This window comes from Caenorhabditis briggsae (assembly GCF_000004555.2).
Source record: "Caenorhabditis briggsae complete genome, chrV, whole genome shotgun sequence".
Classification (NCBI taxonomy): Eukaryota; Metazoa; Nematoda; class Chromadorea; order Rhabditida; family Rhabditidae; genus Caenorhabditis; species Caenorhabditis briggsae.
In genome coordinates this window covers 3,937,321-3,955,860 of record NC_013488.2, presented here as the reverse complement: position 1 = coordinate 3,955,860, position 18,540 = coordinate 3,937,321, and the positions used below count along the sequence as shown (strand labels likewise).

Below are 18,540 nucleotides of genomic sequence, written 5' to 3'. Positions count from 1 at the left end.
TTGTATACCGTAAACAACGCCACCAAAACCACCGACTTTGAACCAATCTATCTCGGTTCTTGTGGAAGATATCAAAAAGAAATCAACTGATATAATGTTTATCATAATATCAAAATAATTTTGTCAATTGACAACTTTTTAATATCTTTCACGGGAAACGAGTTATACATATGTATGAGATCACAGCTAACAGTGAGTAGCCTTCTGTTAGAGTGGTTACGGTAATTGAAAATGTTGTATAAGTACATTCCAAGTTGATCATTCGAATGTGCAATAATCGAGAAATCAAATGATGATTCTATCACTCCGGATTAAGTCTGATTTTAATCTGAGGTATAAGCCTTTGGACAAATCTCTATTGTTATTTTGTGGGTGGTGCAATTTTTTTTGGTTTATCTGACTTTTCGATTCATTTGATGTGCTGATTTTTTCAATTATTGCAAGAAAACTTACAAAAATTTAAATTTTTGATTTTCGATTTTCAACTCATTTTTTGCTCCTTTTTTGTTGCTCTTCTTTCTCCTTGAGCGAATTTATCTACACATCTCACTAGATAGAAAGCCAGAGAGATATTTATCTAATAACCAACTCATCATAATTTCCTTTATTCCAGCCAGGCCCACTCATTTGCTTTCACGGTCTACTTGTTTTCACATACTAACTTATTTGCTTCTTCTTCTCTGAAAATCTATTTTATTATTTTTATCGCAATGGCCTTTAACCAAGAAATGACTCTGTATTATGTACTAAAAAATGGTTTGGAATTTGGTGAAATGTACAAATGCCCTTCTAATATTACAATTTCTTTCTATCCAAGACCAATTATTGGATCATATTTTTTGATTTCTGGGATCATTCTTACAGTGAGTAACGGATTTCCAAAACCACCAGAAAACAATCACGAACCTGTTTCCAGATAATTTACTTTCCATGCTTCCTGGTTATGCTATTCTCCAAGTGTCGTGCTCCATCCTACCAACTCATGACACTCCTTGCAATTTTTGATCTATCAGCCCTCACCATAAATTCCATCATCACTGGAGCCCTTGGTATCCAGGGAGCGTCGTTCTGCCACTACCCATTGCTTATATACTGTGCCGGAGCAATAGGTCTTGGATCTTGGATGGGCGGTTGTACCATTTGTATTCTAATGGCTCTGGATAGATGTGTGGAGATTAATCCGCACTTCCCATTTGCTTTTATTTTCTATAAGCCTGTATTTCGATTCACGATGCTGGTTGTTTGTGGGTATTGGGCGTTTGCTACATTTTTCACAAATCCAGTTATATTCAATGTGCACTACATGTCATGGTTTTTTGATCCGAATATTGGGAAAGATGTGAGTTTTTATTTTGTGCCAAATTTTGGTGATGCTACCGGCTGAGCTATGCGGTCGCAAGCTTCCAAAGCAACGGGTCAAAATCGCGCCCCAGATAATTTTTAGGCCAAAATAAATTTAATAATTTTTAAGTGGACGTGGATTTGACCTATTTATTCTAAATCAACACGTTGCAACGCACGATTTATTTTATGATCGTGTAAAAGTTTGATACTCAGCCAACGAATTCAGCAGCGAATTTGTTATTAATGTCACGTTTACTGGAGCGCGATTTCTGACCGGTTTTTTGAACCCCAGTGGTACAGTAGACACATGAGAAAATTGATCATATAAGAAGTAGCGATTTTCAAAATTTTTAATTCTCGAAGGAATAAACAAAAATTGTCCAAATTTCTGTAATTCGTCACAGAAAATACTAAACTACTGATAAATGTCATAATCGATGTGTTTTTATCCAGAAATACTTTATTTCAACGCAATCATGAAAAATATGGTTTTAATTACATTATTTCTGTTGTTTTTCAATTTTGCGAAAAGTTACGTGATGCACAGAAATTGAAGGTTTCGAATTCTGGGAATTTGGAAATTTTACGTGATTCACAGAAATTGAACGTTGCAATTTCTGGGATTTTTCACAGAACTCGAACTGTTCGAGTTCTGGGATTTTGGAAATTAACGTGATTCACAAAACTCGAAGCTTTCAATTTCTGGGATTCTGGAAAAGCATGGGGGGGTTGGGGGGGGGGGTAGGGATTCAAGAAGGGTCGGGATAAAGCAAAATGAATATTAGGAAACTATCGTTGGACTTGTTGTTTTCCATAAAACGGATCCTTCGAGCTTAAAGATAATTGTTTTCCATGGGAGCTCTATGTTGGCTGAAAAACTAGTTGAAAATTCTGAATCGTATTGGAAGGGTTGAAGTAAAAAAACATTTTTATTCGAAACTTACTATTGTCACATACAGTACTTCAGGATGAAATTGGTTGAGATGGTGGAAAAATGTTGTTCAAAAGCTATAAAAGATTCCACTTGGTGTTTTGAAAAACTGGCAACACTGATTTTTAATGATTTACCGTCGAAGAAAACTGAAAAACTGAACGTCGAAGAAAATTCAGTTTTCTTTGACGGAAAATCAATAAAAACCCGTGTTGCCAATTTTTCAAAACTTTCAAATTTTCAAAACATCACGTGGAATCTTTTATAGCTTATGAACAAAAATTTTCCACTATGTGACAAAGGTAAGTTTTAAGCTTTGTATTTATATTTTTACTTCAACCCTTCCAATGCGACTCAGAATTTTCAACTAGTTTTTCAGCCAACAGAGAGCTCCCATGGAAATCAATTATCTTTAAGCTCGAAGGACCCGTTTTATGGAAAACAACAAGTCCAACGATAGTTTCCTAATATTCATTTTGCTTTATCACGACCCTTCTTGAATCCCTACCACCCCCCCCCCCTCCCCAGAATTTGAAGCCTTCAATTTCTGTGCATCAAGTGTTCTTTTATCACCGAAAATATATTTGTGTATCGAAAAAATTCTATTGCAAGTACAGGAAATACTACTCGAAATGGCTTTATCGTTTTTTATGTAAATTTGAATTTTTATTTATTTTTTCGCTCCGCAAAGAAAGTGCGAAATTACTGAAACTTCACAGAAATTTTGGAAATCGAAGTGATTTGGGATGAAAATTGAAAATTTTGAAAATCGCTCCTTCTTATATCCTAAAAATGATCAAATATCCAACTAAAAAATTAGGAAATAATCCTCGAAAAGTTCCAGTACTGATTTAACTAATTCAAACTAATTTTTTGAAATTTTAAAGAATAAGTTCCATCTAGCCGGAATTTCGTGTACCGTAAAGCCTGTATTAGAAGGGCCCCACACTGACAAGTTTGAGCTATTACATCTCATTTCCCACAAAAGTATTAAAAAAGTGGTTAAGTGACCACATTTTCATTATCATGCCAAAAATATTTTGTCAGTTTACCACTTTATGATATCTTTCACAGGAACCGAGATGAATTGGCTGAAAGTTGACAGTGTGGGGGCCCTTGTATTACAGGTTTTACTGCATTTTTTTTCAGGGCGACCTCTACCACAACATCCCTCATACTATCAACAACTTGTTTGTATCAGTTATATCGACACCTCTCTACATTTACTTGTGTTACCATCTTATATGTATTTTCGGATATTCCACTTCAATGTGGATGTATAAATCGAAACAGCAGGTATTTTTTAGCTCTTAATTTTTTTTTAATTTTTTTAATTTTTCCGATCATAATCCAAGCGGTCATCTTATGTTTCTTCCATGCCACTGGCGCCTACATCTACGTTTACATGCAATTCTTCCCCACACCTCCATGGCTAATTATAATTGGCCAATTAGCATGGCAATACAGTAATGGATGTGTTTGTTTGGCATACTGGACACTGAATCGAACAATTCGGAACTCTGCGATTCGGATGATGCTACCGAAGAAAATTCGGAAACGATTCAAGTTGCATATGGGAATTGAGGAACAGATTGAAGCGGAGAGGAATGATGGCAATAATGTAGTGGCAAGCCCTGCGGATGCTATAATGGCACATACTGCAAAAGTTGCACCGTTTTTGAGTGAAACTACTTTATGAATATTATTCTGTGACATGAACAATAAATCGTCTTAAAGGTCTCATTGTTTTTGATCGGTTGAAAACTTTATAACTGCCGGAAATAGAACTTTAAAGCTTCTAAAGTTCTTAAAGAAGTAGGAACATAAAAAACATAATTCTCTTCAAATACTGTGAAACCTGTTTTAGAAGGGCTGGTATTCGCTCTAACTGAAGCCCAAATAAACTGTCAACTTTAAGCTCAGTTATTTCGATTCCTTTTATAGATAGAAAAATCTTGTAAATTGATAAAACATTGCTGATATTATGATAAATAATTTACAGTTTAAAAAATTTCGATATCTTTTACAGGAATCTAGATAGTTCAGCTCAACGTTAAAGGCTTCTGTTAGAGCAAATACGGTAACTCAAAAATTGGACATCAACCCTGAAATTTGAAAAAATTTGAACCTCAAATTCACAATCTCGTTTTCTGACAATAATGAATTCCTCATTACCCTAAAAAATCACATGTGGGATTTGCACCAAAAAACGCTCTTTAAGTATGAGTGTACTAATCTTCGGAAATCCGCTGGCCTATTGGTTCAAGTTTCAGATTGCTCAGATTAACATTTTTCATCTGCTTTTCTCCAATTTTCCAGGTCATTCATTGATCTACTTGTCGGATCAGCTCATAGTAGTAGGAGTAAACTGACATAGCAATTCTATCCATTTCTCATTTTCAATTGATCCTATTGAACCAATAGATTCCCTCTGACGTCCAATGTTCCATCCATGCCCTATACGACTCCAAAAAGTGGTCAAAAGGGAATTTAAACTTCAATTTTTTGTCTCGAAAAACATGTTATTTCTGTTCAGTAGCATACATGCAATTTCACGGTTTGTACGTTTCTGATTGGTCTTCTTCTTCTTTACAAACAACTTATTCCTTTCCTGTGTCAATCTCAGCCCGTTCCGCTCTGATAGTAAGAGCATAATCATCAGCCTATTCATCAAATTTTGATTCAGAAATTTAAAACTTCTTGGGAAACATGTCGGACTTACAAATGTCCATGGCTTACATGTTGACTCACTCATTCACTTTGTATCCCGAGATTTATAAATGTCCGGGGAACACGTCGGCTATGCGAACGAAGCGACCGATTTTAGGAACTTATTTTTTGGCTTCTGGATTGATTTTTATTGTGAGTTTTGGGGGGGGGGGTCATGGGTAGGTTCCCGTAGGCAAAACCGTTTGTCCTTTCGGAAATAAGCTCATCTAGGACCGCCAGATCCTTGCTCTAATAGAAACCTATACGTTCACTTTGAGCTCAAGTATCTCGGTTCCTATGACGGATATCAGAAATCTGTCAACTAATAAAATATTAGTGATTTTATGATAAACGATTTATCATTTAACATGATTTCGATATTTTTTGAAGGGACCGAGATAATTGACTTAACGTTCTAGAATAGGGTGGGCTAATATTAGACCAAGTACGGTAAGATTTGAAAACCCAAAAATTGAAAACACATGAGTTCTAAATCTTTAAAATCTCAATTTCTCCGAGTTTGGTAATTTTGAAATTTCGAAAACATGGAAAGTCTGGTTAAAAATACTGTTATTATTACTCTTGTCCGAAATCAATGCACGTTGCGGCCGAGAAAACAACGGTGGGCGGAGCTTGGCTCCCACAGAGAGAACCTTACTGTGTTTTTCAAATTATTGCACGCGCCTTTAATACAGTACCTCAACATTTATCGAATTTTTGCCTTTTTCTCTCATTTTTTCGCTTGTTTCTGTCTAATTTTGACTAATTCTTAAAAATCTTCAATTTTTTTCTTATAAAATAGAAAAAAAACAGCCAAATAGGGCCCAAAATAAAAACCGTCCGTGGTACGGTATTTAAAGGCGCATGCATCAATTTGTTTTTTCGCTGTGCGACCGACGATGCGATTTTGAGTAAATTTTCGGCCGCAACGTGCATTGATTTCGGACGAGAGTAATACACAAATACGTAGACGAGACGTTGCACTTAAGCAAACTGATAGGTGTGTTCGATCAATCAAAATTTTTTCTAGCATACAAAAATTGTAGGTTCAGATTTCCGAGACTAGAAACTACTTTCTTATTTCTAAACTTTCAGACTGCGTAGTTCGCATTTTCAATCTCGAATAAATAAAACTAAAAATAGATAGAAAAATACAAAGAACCTGATGTCATTCGAAGCTCGTTTGAGTGTATTGACGCTTCTCAAGGGAAGTTACGTCTAAAAATGGTTTCCTTGTGATAAGAGTCCCCGGAGGAGTTGAACTTATGGACAAAATATGAGGGTTGCTGCGCTGATCCAGGCTGACGCGGTCATAAATTAAGCTTGTAAGGTCGCGGCCGGTAGCTCTGCCATTCGGGATCTTCTAGGCCGCCGAATCCTACCTATCGCAAAAGTACAGTAACCAAAAAAACCGCGGCTCTGTTTTTGACAGCCTTGCATGAAACACATACAGTGGAATCTGTAATAAAAGAGCCCCCAAGATGTCAAGTTTGAGCTCAATTATCTCGCCTCCTATATCTCGGCTCATATATGTCTCTCTCCTATATCCTATATGCTCCTACAGTGCGGTCAATATCTTTAAGACCCCCTTGATTTTGGGTGCACAGAAAAAACTAGAAAAGGTATCAAAAAACTGTAAACGCCATTCGATTTGCTATCAAAATAACCTCTAGAGACAAAATTTAATGAAATTAGCATTTTCCCTGTCCGTGTACCATAAAAAAACCGATATGCAAGCGGTCAATATCTTTAAGACCCCCCCCCCCCCCGATTTTTCGATGTTCCAGTGATAATTTTCTGAAAGTTTCCCGATCAGAAATTGGATTCTGAAAATTCACCTCACGATTTTTGCTCTTTTTGAGAGAATTTTTGGTTTTATGGAAAAATGTACTTGGTGGAATTCTATGAAAATTCATATTATTAGAACGCTTTTTCTCCCTTTTTTATGTCTTAGTCATTTGGTATAGATTCAAGCTGAATTCAGATGGGTATAGATTCTTAAAGTCGGAGCTGGACAGTTTGATGGGTTCTGGGGCTAACGTTGAGACGATTTTCGGGACAGTTTGGTCAATTATAACTAATCAAGTAATTTGATTACAAAAAAGAGGATAAGAGCTTTTTAAAAATATGAAATTTCATAGAATTCCATCAAGTAGAACGGTGCATTTTTCCATAAAACCAAAAAATCTCTCAAAAAGAGCAAAAATCGTGAAGTGAATTTTCAGAATCCAATTTCTGATCGGAAAACTCTCTGAAACCGTTTTTATTCAATTCAAAACTATCTAAAATAACTTTTTGGCTGATATTTGATACTTTCATAAAATTTTCTCATGAAAATTATCATTGGAATATCGAAAAAACCGGGTGGCCTTAAAGGAGGCGAGACAGCAAAAATTTCGGGGGCAGTTCGGGGGACGAAATCGCGCCGCGCTTATGTAGACCATCGGTCGTCAGGCGCCTTCGCGCCCCCGTAGCTCAGCCGGTATCTGCGCAGTACCCCTGAGCTGCCTGTCATGAGTTCAACCTCTCATGGGGGTTCTCTATGCAAAATATCAGGAAAACTTTTTTTTTTGGTGTCTGGCCTCCTTTAAAGATATTGACCGCTTGCAAATCGGTTTTTTGGATGGTACACGGACAGGGAAAGTGCTAAATTTATGAAATTTTGTCTCTAGAGGTTATTTTTGATTGTGAATCGAATGGCGTTCACAGTTTTTTGATACCTCTTCTAGTTTTTTCTGTGCGCCCAAAATCGAGGGGGGTCTTAAAGATATTGACCGCACTGTATATGTTAAAAATTTGTAAACTAATGAAATGTTTGTGATGTGATGGTAAATAATTTATCAGTTGACAGTTTTTTATATATTTTACACGAACCGAAATAAATTGAATCAAAGTTAAAGAGGGCTCTTTTGTTATAGGTTTTACGGTAGGCGCGGTCACATTTTTTACTCTCAAACCACCCAAAACGTTTTACTGTCCTACCCTCTTATAAAATTCAATAAGTCTCCTTCCAGCTCCTCTACACCCCATGTTTCATCGTGATGGTTCGATCAAAATGTCGGGTCCCTGCATTCCAAGTCATGTTGATACTAGCCGTCTTCGATCTGCTGTCCTTATCAGTCAATTCTGTTATCACTGGACTCTTGGACATCATGGGCTTCAGTTTTAGTCACTTTCCAGTTTTCATTTTCTGTGCCGGTGCTATTGGAAAAGGATCTTGGATGGGCGGATGTGTGGCGTGTATACTGTTGGCGGTGGATAGATGTGTCGAGGTGAATGCCAAATTTCGACTGGGATTTTTGTTCAAGAAAAAAGTGTTTCGCGTGGTGATGGGACTAATGGTATTGTATTGGGTTTATTCTTGTGGATTTACAAAGCCGCTGCTCTTCAAAGCGGAGTACAGCTCATGGTTTTTTGATCCGAAGATTGGGAAAGAGCCGTATCTTTATCACAGCATCGATCACACTATAAACAACCTAGTGGTGTCATTGGCTACCACTTCCCTCTACATTTATTTGTGTTATCATTTAATCTACAAAATCGGATATTCCACTTCAATGTGGTTGTACAGATCGAAACAGCAGGTAGGATCCTTTAACTAGAATCCTCTCAAAATTCGAAAATTATTCCAGATCATCATCCAAGCCGTCATCCTTTGCTCGTTCCACGCTATCGCCGCCTACATCTATGTGTACATGCAATTCTTCTACTCACCACCCTGGCTAATCATAATTGGTCAATTAGCGTGGCAATGGAGCAATGGATGCTTCTGTGTAGCGTATCTAACTCTAAACCAAGCGATTCGAAATGCAGTGGTCAGAATGTTGGTGCCAAAGAAGCTTCGAGAACGATTCGACTTGCATATAGGAATTGATGAGCATTTGACGAGTGTGAAACAAATCACCCAGATAAATACCGTATCGATTTGTGTTAAAATGAATAGTCTTGTTTGATCCTTCTTTTTTTTAAATATTAGATTCCATGAACCTCAATAAATGACCCAAATGACATCATGACTAATATCTTCTCTTTCTATGTTTCCTAAGTGACAAATTTGTCTGACATATGAAAAAGTCATAACAACTTCCGCCGACATCATAACGTACTGGATTATGTAGCTTCCGGAAGAAGGTGTATTTCTCGATTTTTTTTCTAGAAAGAGTACTTTGATCTTGGCATGTGTACAAAAAAAACCAAATGGGAAAAGAGGGAATTAAGGAAGTTTAAGGTCCAATTTGTGACCCTCCATGAGGGACCTTTCTAATAGAAAGAGCCCTTTTATTAGGGGCTGTAGTTTTTAAGGAAGTTATGCATTTTGAGAATTTAATTGAATTTACCAAAAGTAATTATTGAAAATATAATTTTTCTAAAATTAGTTCGAACAAGATTTCGAATTCTTTGAGACGTGGCCTAACTTTCACAACATGATTTTTCTAGGTCACTATAGTTGATATTCAGAAAATCGCCTAACATGCACCTGATGTGTTTTCTAGGCAACTTACCATGGTGGCCTAACTTTCACAGGTCGAGTTTTCTAGGCTGCTTTGTTAAATAGCCTACAGTGCGTTTCATAAGTATAGGTTCACCCTCGGTAGACAAGGTGGGAAATCTTGGAGGTTTGGGGTTGTTATAATATTAAAGTCCATGTAAAAATACATATCGCCCACAATTTTTAGACCGCTACTACAAAAAATAAATTTTTATGTCAGAAAAAGTCTTTTTTTTGAAAAACGAGCGTTTCATAAGTATAGGTTCACCTTTGAAAAAAATTACAGTTTCACATAGGTGATAACTTTTTAACTATTTTTACTGTTTTTAACTATTTTTGCGTCTTTTACTTCGTTTTTCTTATGCCGCGAGCCACTCATCTCTCGGATTCGGAGCGAGCTCAGATCGGCGCGTTCAAAACGGCTGGATGGTCGAATCGGCGCATCGCAGCTAGGTTAGGACGGTCTTTCAATTGTATTTACACGTTTGTTAACAATCCGGACCACTACGAGACCAACAAGAAGAGCGGAGCTCCAAAAAAATTGACGGATCGAGACACGAGAAGCATCATCAGACTGGCATCCAATTCGATGAAGAGCTGTAACGACATAAAGAATGAGCTGAAACTGGATGTGAGCAAGTCCACGGTCTGGAGAACACTGGACAGCAAGCAGAACATTGTCCGAGCCAAGTTAATGTCCGCGCCGATGCTCACCGATGCTCACAAGGCGAACCGACTTCAGTTTGCAAGGAACAACATGGCAACTGATTGGGATAAGGTATGGAATGCTTTTGAAATCATCACTTATGCTGTTTTCTATTACAGATCATCTTCAGCGATGAAAAAAAGTTCAATCTGGACGGGCCGGACGGCTTCAACAGTTACTGGCCGACCTGAAGAAGGATCCCCTCCATTTCTCCAAGCGTAACTTCGGTGGTGGTCGTCTTATGGTCTGGGGGGCATTCTCTTCTGCCGGTACTGTGGATTTGGCGTTCGTCTCCTTCAGAATGAACTCGACAGACTATCAGGATGTCATGACTGCCAAACTGATCCCATATCTTCGCCGTTTTCATCGGCGTCAGCTCACATATCAGGGAAAGCAATACCAGACCGTTTCTGAGCTCCAAACTGCCATCGTGGACGCATGGAAGAACCTGAAGAAGCCTTACCTCCAGAAGTTGTTAAATTCCATGCCAAACCGCTTGTTTTCTATTATTTCCACTGGTGGAAAGCCCACAAAGTATTGAATTGAATAAAACTTTGTTAATGTTAAATTTTCCGGGGGTGAACCTATACTTATGAAACGCTCGTTTTTCAAAAAAAAGACTTTTTCTGACATAAAAAATTTATTTTTTGTAGTAGCGGTCTAAAAATTGTGGGCGATATGTATTTTTACATGGACTTTAATATTATAACAACCCCAAACCTCCAAGATTTCCCACCTTGTCTACCGAGGGTGAACCTATACTTATGAAACGCACTGTATATAGGTTGTACAATGGCCGAATGGGTGGTACAGTGGAAGAATAAGTGGTACAATGGAAGAACGAGTGGTACTTTGGTAGATTGAGGGGTACAATGGAATGCGTGGTACAATGACCAAATAAGCGGGAAAATGCCCGAATATTCTCCTCTCGGCTCTATCTGAGTCTACAGTTCTTATGGGAGTTTCAAGGATCCGTAGGATTTCACACTTCCCATGGGAACTCATGGGTTTCACAAACTTACTGAGGTCTCAGATATGGTCTGACAGTGCGTAATATAGTTTTAATCAGTTAGTAATTATTATTAGTTAAAAGAATAATTTGATTCTACTGATCCCAATTTGAATGTCTCCGGCCACAACCGCATTCACTGTTCTTGTAACTGGTGGATCTTCTGCTCGAGGGTACACCTAGTAGAGTGTTTCGGTTTAAGCCTATAATTTTGAAAGAAAAACAGAACAATAGTTCATTTTGTAGGGGCTATCCTTCGGGATAACAGCTACATTGAAATACGAATGTGATGAAATTACGAATGAACTAAATTTTTACCTCTCCGGTCTTGTCCACCACTAAATAAAAAAGGTTCATTTCCAGTTTTTTAGGCTCAGTACCCAATGGTAGATCAAAAAAATATATCTAGTAGAGTTTTGCAGACCCATTTTTTTTTACATACTTTTATTTAGGACAAAACTGGAGACCCGTTTTCATTTCAAAACTATAGGCTTACCCCCCCCCCCCCCCACACTAATTATATGTTCTACAAAACGAAAAAAATTCCCGAAGGCTCACTGTCTAGTACCTAATTATTATCGAAAACCTGACACAATTTTTTTCGTATCCGAATCTCTAGAGTCCTCATTGTCTAGTCCTATTTTTCATCTATTTTCTATGTCATACACTCGCATTCTGTTTGACATTTTATTTTGAATCTATTCGAAGCTTAATATTTGAAGAAATGAACGGATTCGAATGGCGAAAAATCCAACACGATTTTCATATTATCTCCACAACTTTCGCAATCACTTTTAACATTTTCCTCATTATTCTCATCAGTACGAGATCTCCAAAAACAATACGCTCCTATAAATATCTGCTTATGGGAGTGTCGATTTTTGAAATCTTTTTTTCGTCTGTAGAAATTATCGCCACTCCAATTGTTCACTCTTTTCATACGATTGTTGTAGTTCTTACAGTAGTTGGAGACTGGCCTAGACTACTTATGCGAATTTTGACAAGTGAGTATAGGATTCTAAACATTGGAAAAGTTTCCAATTTTCAGGCACTTACTGCGGAAGTTTTGGTTGTTTCCTTGCAATGTTTGCCATGCTTTTTGTCTATCGTTATTACGTAGTTAGTGGGTGGGTTAACATGAAAGCGATATTTATAAACCGCCGAAAAATTTTAAAGAAATTCAAAAGTCAAATATTTCGAATCGTGGTATCTTGTTCCACTGGCTGCCATTGTATTATTCTGCGGTTTCATATGGGGTGCTATAGGATATCTTATGTTTGGTCCAAGTGAAGAAATCGATGAGTTCATCAGGTTAGACTTGTACGAGGAACTTGGCTTACATCCTGAAAATATCGCATATGTTGCTCCTCATTTTTATCTTATCAACGAAGCTGGTGAGAAGGTTTGGAACTGGGATTGTATCATTGGAATGAGCGGAGTCTGCACAATTGTGGTGAGTGTTTTCTGTTATTTTTGGAAACCTCCTATGTATGAGTAATGTGGTTATTCAGAGGGAAACAAACCAGCAATTTGCTCGTGTTTTCTTCCTTATGAGCAGAGAAGCAAAGCCGGCAAATTGATGCGGCCATGACGACCAAAATTTCTGGAGATTTTTAGAACACGGCCCTTGCAATTACCGTTAAACCTGTAATAGAAGGGTCTCCACGCTGTCAGTTTGAGCTCAATTATCTTGGTTCCCAGAGGAGATATCAAAAATGTGTCAACTAGTGAATTTTTTGTCATATAATGATAATCAATTTATCAGGTGGCAGTTTTCTTGTATCTTTAAAAGGAACCGAGAGAAATTGACTCAAAGTTTGAAGTTAAGGGCCCTTCTATTACAGGTTCTACCGTAGTTATTTTTTAACGTCAATAATATAAACGAGCAAAGTGTTGCTAAAAAGGTGGCCGTGGCATAGGAAGCTCGGCCGCAAAACTTTGCTGGTCATGTTTCCATCTGAATAACCAAATAACCATTGGTCGGAAAGCGCAACCAAAAATTTCAAATTTTCAGAACATCACCGTATTTTTCATTTTTCGATATGGTATCAAAACGTATCGATTTCTCCAGAAAATGTCAATAAAGCCAAACATATCGGAAAAAGCGAGAACAATGCAAAAACAATTATTTTATGCACTGGTTATCCAGGCTTCAGTTCCGTTAGTACTATTACAATTGCCACTGGTTATACTATTTATTTTCTCACTTTTAAATATCCATTTGGGACAGATTGCAGGAATCCACACTTTTACGATTTCGCTATTTCCAGCCGTGGATCCTTTGCCGACGATTTTTGTTATTAAAGCTTATCGGTTGACAATTCTGGGTAGGGACGCTGCCGAAAATGTATAAACCAGAAAAAACAATTTCAGGATGTCTCACAACATGTCGAGTAGCTCCATTAAGCCACCCAACATCTCAAGTTCCTAATGCAAATTTAGTATCAGTGGCAAACATTGGAGGGGCTACAGCGCCTCGAAGTTTGAACTTAAAGTACAGTACCCCAATTTACTTGGAACCTTAATTTCGGAGTTTAGAGCATTGAGAACTTTAAAATAAGCCTTAATCAGTGCATTTTGGGTCCATGCGCTTTTCACCTTGAGGTTACTGTAGATTTTCGGAAACCAATAAGCCTATGCATCATACTCATTTTTCAAGCTCTCGACGTTCGAAATTCAAAAATCATAGTTTCAAATGATTTGTGTTACTGTTGAAAAAGTTAAGTCTTGTTGAAAAATTGAAGTGACTAAATGAACCCGCTGTTCTTGATCATTTTTAATGATTTCATATCTCTAGAATTTTTTTAGAAATTAGTGAGAATTTGTCTCCAATGAAGAAAATAAAAAGTTGATGTGATTTCCGTTATTATCATAATGTTTCCGATTTCGCATATCCGGTTATCGGATGCCTATTCCAATTATAGTTGCATGTTTCTGTGTTTATTTCTGGTATTTTTTTCAAAATAAAATTTGCAAACGTTGTCATATTTTCCCAGTTATCTCATCGAAATTTAAGGATATTCAGAATCTTACAATTTCAGATAATCAGAGAATCTCAGAATCTCAGAATCTCAGAATCTCAGAATCTCAGAATCTCAGTATTTCAGAATTTGAAAATTTGAAAATTTTAGAACTTGAGAATATGGGAAATTTCAGAATTTCAGAATTTCACAACGGATTTTCAGAAAGGGATTTTTTCGAAAAATTAAGGTATCTTCCTGAATTCACTCCTTTGTTTTCTAAAGTGTACTTATCAACTTTTGATTGTCCAACTGAGACAAATCTGAAAATGTGAAAATATTCAAGGCCATGAAATAAAATTTGAACAGTTAAAGATATTCGAAATTTGAAAAATTCACAATCAATTAGTCGTCGAATGCCCAGCAACTCCAACTCGATTCCCTCGGTGTTCATATTTAATTTTTGACCATAAATAATTAAATGTCATTCCTTCTCTTATTGCTTTAACATTCCGTCGATTGCAGAAAAGATACGAAATTTGAATTAATAATGGACTAATTATCGCATCGAATAATGTTGCCTCCATTGCTACAGTATCGTCATAATACTCTGCCCATTGAATAACGCCGATAAATGCTACTTGCGTCTGAAAATCGCTATTAAAAAGTTCTAAAATTTAAACTTACAGCTTTCAAAATAACAGTAAGAATGGTTTGATACAAAATATAATTATGTGGTTTTTGTTTTTTGAACGATGGAAGATGACGAAAACGAAATATGCTAATGTAGATTGGAATGTATAAGAAAGAAGATATCAAAATCATCGGGTTCAGAACAGTTGAAAAAACCTGGAAATCCCAAACTAGAATCTTTTTAGACTTCTGGATTATTCTCGGTCAGACAATCAAAATGAACTGAAACACGACTAGTATTTGATGATTTTGAAAGTTTTCGAAGTGTTCGTGGTCCATGCGCCTTTAAGCTTTCAAATTTTCAAAATAAGTCTTGTTTAGGCTTATTTTTTTAGGTACGATGAGCAGTGTGTCTTTTCGAAAAAAAAATTCTCGAGAAATGCCCTTTTCAAGACATTTTCGAGGAAATTTCGACAAAAATTTATCGAAAAAAATTCCTCGAGGAATTTTTCGAGGGATGTGCTGAGCAATGCGCGGTGCGTTTTGGAGTGTCGTTTGCAACTTTTTTCAGTTTTTTGTCGTTGCTCGTTTTCTCGTTTATTTTGTCATTTGAAAGTGGTGGCCTAACTTTTGCAAATTTGGTTTTCTAGGCCACCGCTTCAAAATGACCTAGAAAACATACCAGGGTCGTGTTAGGGAATTTTTGTTAGGGCATTTTCATCGCAATGTGTTCAACACAGAAAAACAATTCACTAAGAAAAAGTTCAAAAGGACTATAAGCCAATTCGAAAACGTTTGAAACTCAAAAATCAGTTTCTTACCCTCATTGACATTTCCATTGTGTTTAAAAGATCGAAATTCTTTGCTGATTCATCAAATTTGATTCCATAAACTACCAATAATGGAACTAAACATGAAATGTGCAATCCATAAATAACTCTTCGTGTTGTTTTGTCATTAAAAGAGAAAAATCGCTCGAAATTCGAAAAAAAGTACAGTAAGAATCTTTGAATCGACAGAACAGATAGTAGAATGTGATGAGTGTAAACCAAATGAAATACCAATATCACGATAATTCCATTAGTCACTCTTATGATTCTTGTGAATGGATAAATGTGGATAATGCGGCTGAAAATCTGTGTAAGTAACAGTGATGGGAGGAACTTCCGTTTCCGTTTTCCGTTTTCCGACCGGTTTTTAGAGATTTTTTTCCGTTTCCGTTTCCGCGGGAAAAAAATTAACGATTCCGTTTCCGTTTTCCGCGGAAAAAACTCCCCTTTCCGTTTCCGTTTCCGTTTTCCGTATTTCGGGAAAATGCGTTTTCTCCCATCACTGGTAAGTAACTGAAAAAAAGTTTTTTTCAACGTACGGAAAAAGTGTGCTGTCTCGCATGAAAATCAAAATGCATATGGCGTCAAAAATATAAAAGGCATAGACCATTCTGTAGAAATGATATGTTATTGGGTAGATGACTGTCTAAAAAGTGCTGTAGATGTTTCAATTGTCTTGCAAACTTGAAATTTTTTTGTTTTTAGACTTTTCTCGTCTAGACAAGGGAAATGAGCCTAAACACGACTAGTTTTGGACGATTTTGAAATTTTCGAAATTGCCAGAAATAGCTCTTGTTTGAGCTCATTTTTATCCTGTCGATGAGATAAACACAGAAAAATATATTTCATTGTCAAAATTCTATTAGAGAATCTAATTACCTCTCGATCACGTTCTCGATTTGCTCGAAAAACACTGATATATAATGGTAGAACAATAATTGGTGATACGAGTAATACTAGAAAAACTACAATACACACAATGGCAAAACTGCCTAAAATTATATCTAAAATCCATTGAAAATCCGTGTTGTCAGTCATTCATGTGAGTTTGGCGTTAATTTTCATCATGTATGCCTATGAAAATATTTAAATCAGCTGCTGTCGTTTGATTTCCATCTGCCTCCATGAAAATATGGACCAGAACATTTGAAACACAGCGACGGTGGTGGCTTCTGAGATTCCTGTGATTTGTCCGTGGTTGCTTTTCGATTGCTGGCATTGACCTCAGCTGGATGTTGTACTGCACACACTTTTGGAATCTTCTCGGATCTCCAGTTCCCTGATTTACTTTTTCAGCTCAAGTAGTGTAGTCCAAGGTTTCGATACCATGATTTGCAGAGTTGTAGTTGCTGTCTCTCAATCCATTGATCCAGACCATACAACATGGTTGATCATCGGTCATCTTCTTGAATTCTGAAGATGTGAACCGGCGCAGTACAATACCCGTGTACTGTTCAATAGATGATCCGTCGTATTCCGTTCTCAAAAATTCTTGTCGCTTCCGGAATACCGAAGAAGTCGACTTGAAAGTGTCAGTGAGCTTGGAAACCAGATCAGTGTATTTGAAGGAATTTGGAGTTGCCGGCAGAACTCGATTTGAAAAAATGTGGATAATCTTTGGAATCAAGCTTGGAAAGAACCAACATGACTTTCGCATCGTCTGTGAGAGATGAGCCATCCTTGTTGATAACCTCTTCATACCGATTGTACCACGTCTCAAACGTCATTTCTTCTTCTGGATCATACTTGAAATTTTGAAATCGAGCCGATATTGATTCCACCAGTTGACTTGTTCCATTTGAAGCATTTGATGTGGAAGCAAGTGCTTGTGCAAGATTGGGAACGAGCTGACCGAAAGCCGAGATCAGGGAAGTGATCTGAGTTTTGAGATCTGCCATGGCCTTTGCCTGATCGCCAGATGTGAAATCCTGCGGTCCAGGCATGATAGAACACAGGGGAGAGTAGAAGAATTTATCTCCAATCCGGAAAATGAAAAGTCAATGTAATTTCCGTTATCATCATAGTTTCCGATATTGCATTTCCGGTTTCTGGATGCCTATTCTAGGGATGATTGCATGCTTCCGTGTTTATTTTTGGTGCGAATTTTTCTTTTTTTTTTTTTTTTAAACTGAAAATGTTGTGGCATTTCCGCAGTTACCGGAGTTTTCGGAATTTAAGAATCCCGGAAGCCTTTTCTCAGAGAAATCTTTTCCATCTCACCTCATTTTTCCATCTTGACAGCGTTACTCAAACGTCATCCGCCACCTTCTTCCTTTAAATCGAGTAGGTATCACGGACCCACCATTTTCGACATTTTGTAGAAATTTTGTAGAAATTTTTTTGAAGAATCGTAACTAGGTCAATTCCGGTCCGTTTTGGCTGGCTTTTTTTTCAATCGATAGAAAATCTCTATGGCTACCCGGTTGCTAAAAACCGTCGAAATTGGTACATTTTGAACCAAGATATGACGCAAAACGAACAATTGGATCCGATTTTTTTTCGGTTTTCCGGTTTTTTCTACCGGATTAGGGTCTAACAAGGGAAGTGTTTTCAGATAGTGTTTGAGAATTTCTTCAAAATTGGTACACATATACTTTCGGACATGGTGAATAACGAGAAAACTTTTTTTCGTGCCCCTCGGTACCTAGAATCTGAAAAAACGCGTCTGAAATTTTACCTATGTTTAAGCATTATAAGCGTGAGCGCGATCTCCCCCTTTCTTATACAAATTGTGGGAGCAGTGAGGAACAGCGAAGTGTGGTGTAGTGGTGAAGAGGGATGGCGGTAACTGACAAGGGTTAGTAAGATCCCTTTTTTCCCGATTTGTTTTCTGTTTTTTTTTCTGATCTTGCTGGAAATCTCAAAGTGTGTCAACCCTTTAGAAAAAATTTCCATTCAGATTTTTAATCATTTTGAAAAAAAATTTATT

General features: G+C 37.1%; 4 protein-coding genes across 4 annotated transcripts; 3 read left to right on the top strand and 1 right to left on the bottom strand.

Annotated features, from left to right (window-relative positions):
* Positions 1-728: 728 nt before the first annotated feature.
* On the top strand, positions 729-3,974 carry CBG26993 (the record flags this gene model as incomplete). The annotated part of the gene is made up of 4 exons (XM_045236866.1): positions 729-863; positions 917-1,339; positions 3,425-3,521; positions 3,583-3,974. The coding sequence occupies 4 exons, from the start codon at positions 729-731 to the stop codon at positions 3,972-3,974; spliced, it is 1,047 nt and encodes a 348-aa protein (XP_045098012.1).
* A 1,010-nt stretch (positions 3,975-4,984) lies between these two features.
* Positions 4,985-8,937, top strand: Cbr-srt-12 (the record flags this gene model as incomplete). The annotated part of the gene is made up of 3 exons (XM_002636123.2): positions 4,985-5,137; positions 7,999-8,568; positions 8,617-8,937. 3 exons carry the CDS (start codon positions 4,985-4,987, stop codon positions 8,935-8,937), a joined length of 1,044 nt encoding a protein of 347 aa, XP_002636169.2.
* Positions 8,938-11,912: 2,975 nt separating this feature from the next.
* Positions 11,913-13,541, top strand: CBG01425 (the record flags this gene model as incomplete). The annotated part of the gene is made up of 4 exons (XM_002636124.1): positions 11,913-12,192; positions 12,237-12,315; positions 12,365-12,641; positions 13,203-13,541. The coding sequence occupies 4 exons, from the start codon at positions 11,913-11,915 to the stop codon at positions 13,539-13,541; spliced, it is 975 nt and encodes a 324-aa protein (XP_002636170.1).
* Positions 13,542-14,549: 1,008 nt separating this feature from the next.
* On the bottom strand, positions 14,550-16,649 carry CBG01426 (the record flags this gene model as incomplete). Its single annotated transcript, XM_002636125.2, has 4 exons — positions 14,550-14,795; positions 14,836-14,997; positions 15,603-16,124; positions 16,491-16,649. The coding sequence occupies 4 exons, from the start codon at positions 16,647-16,649 to the stop codon at positions 14,550-14,552; spliced, it is 1,089 nt and encodes a 362-aa protein (XP_002636171.2).
* Between the last annotated feature and the right edge of the window lie 1,891 nt (positions 16,650-18,540).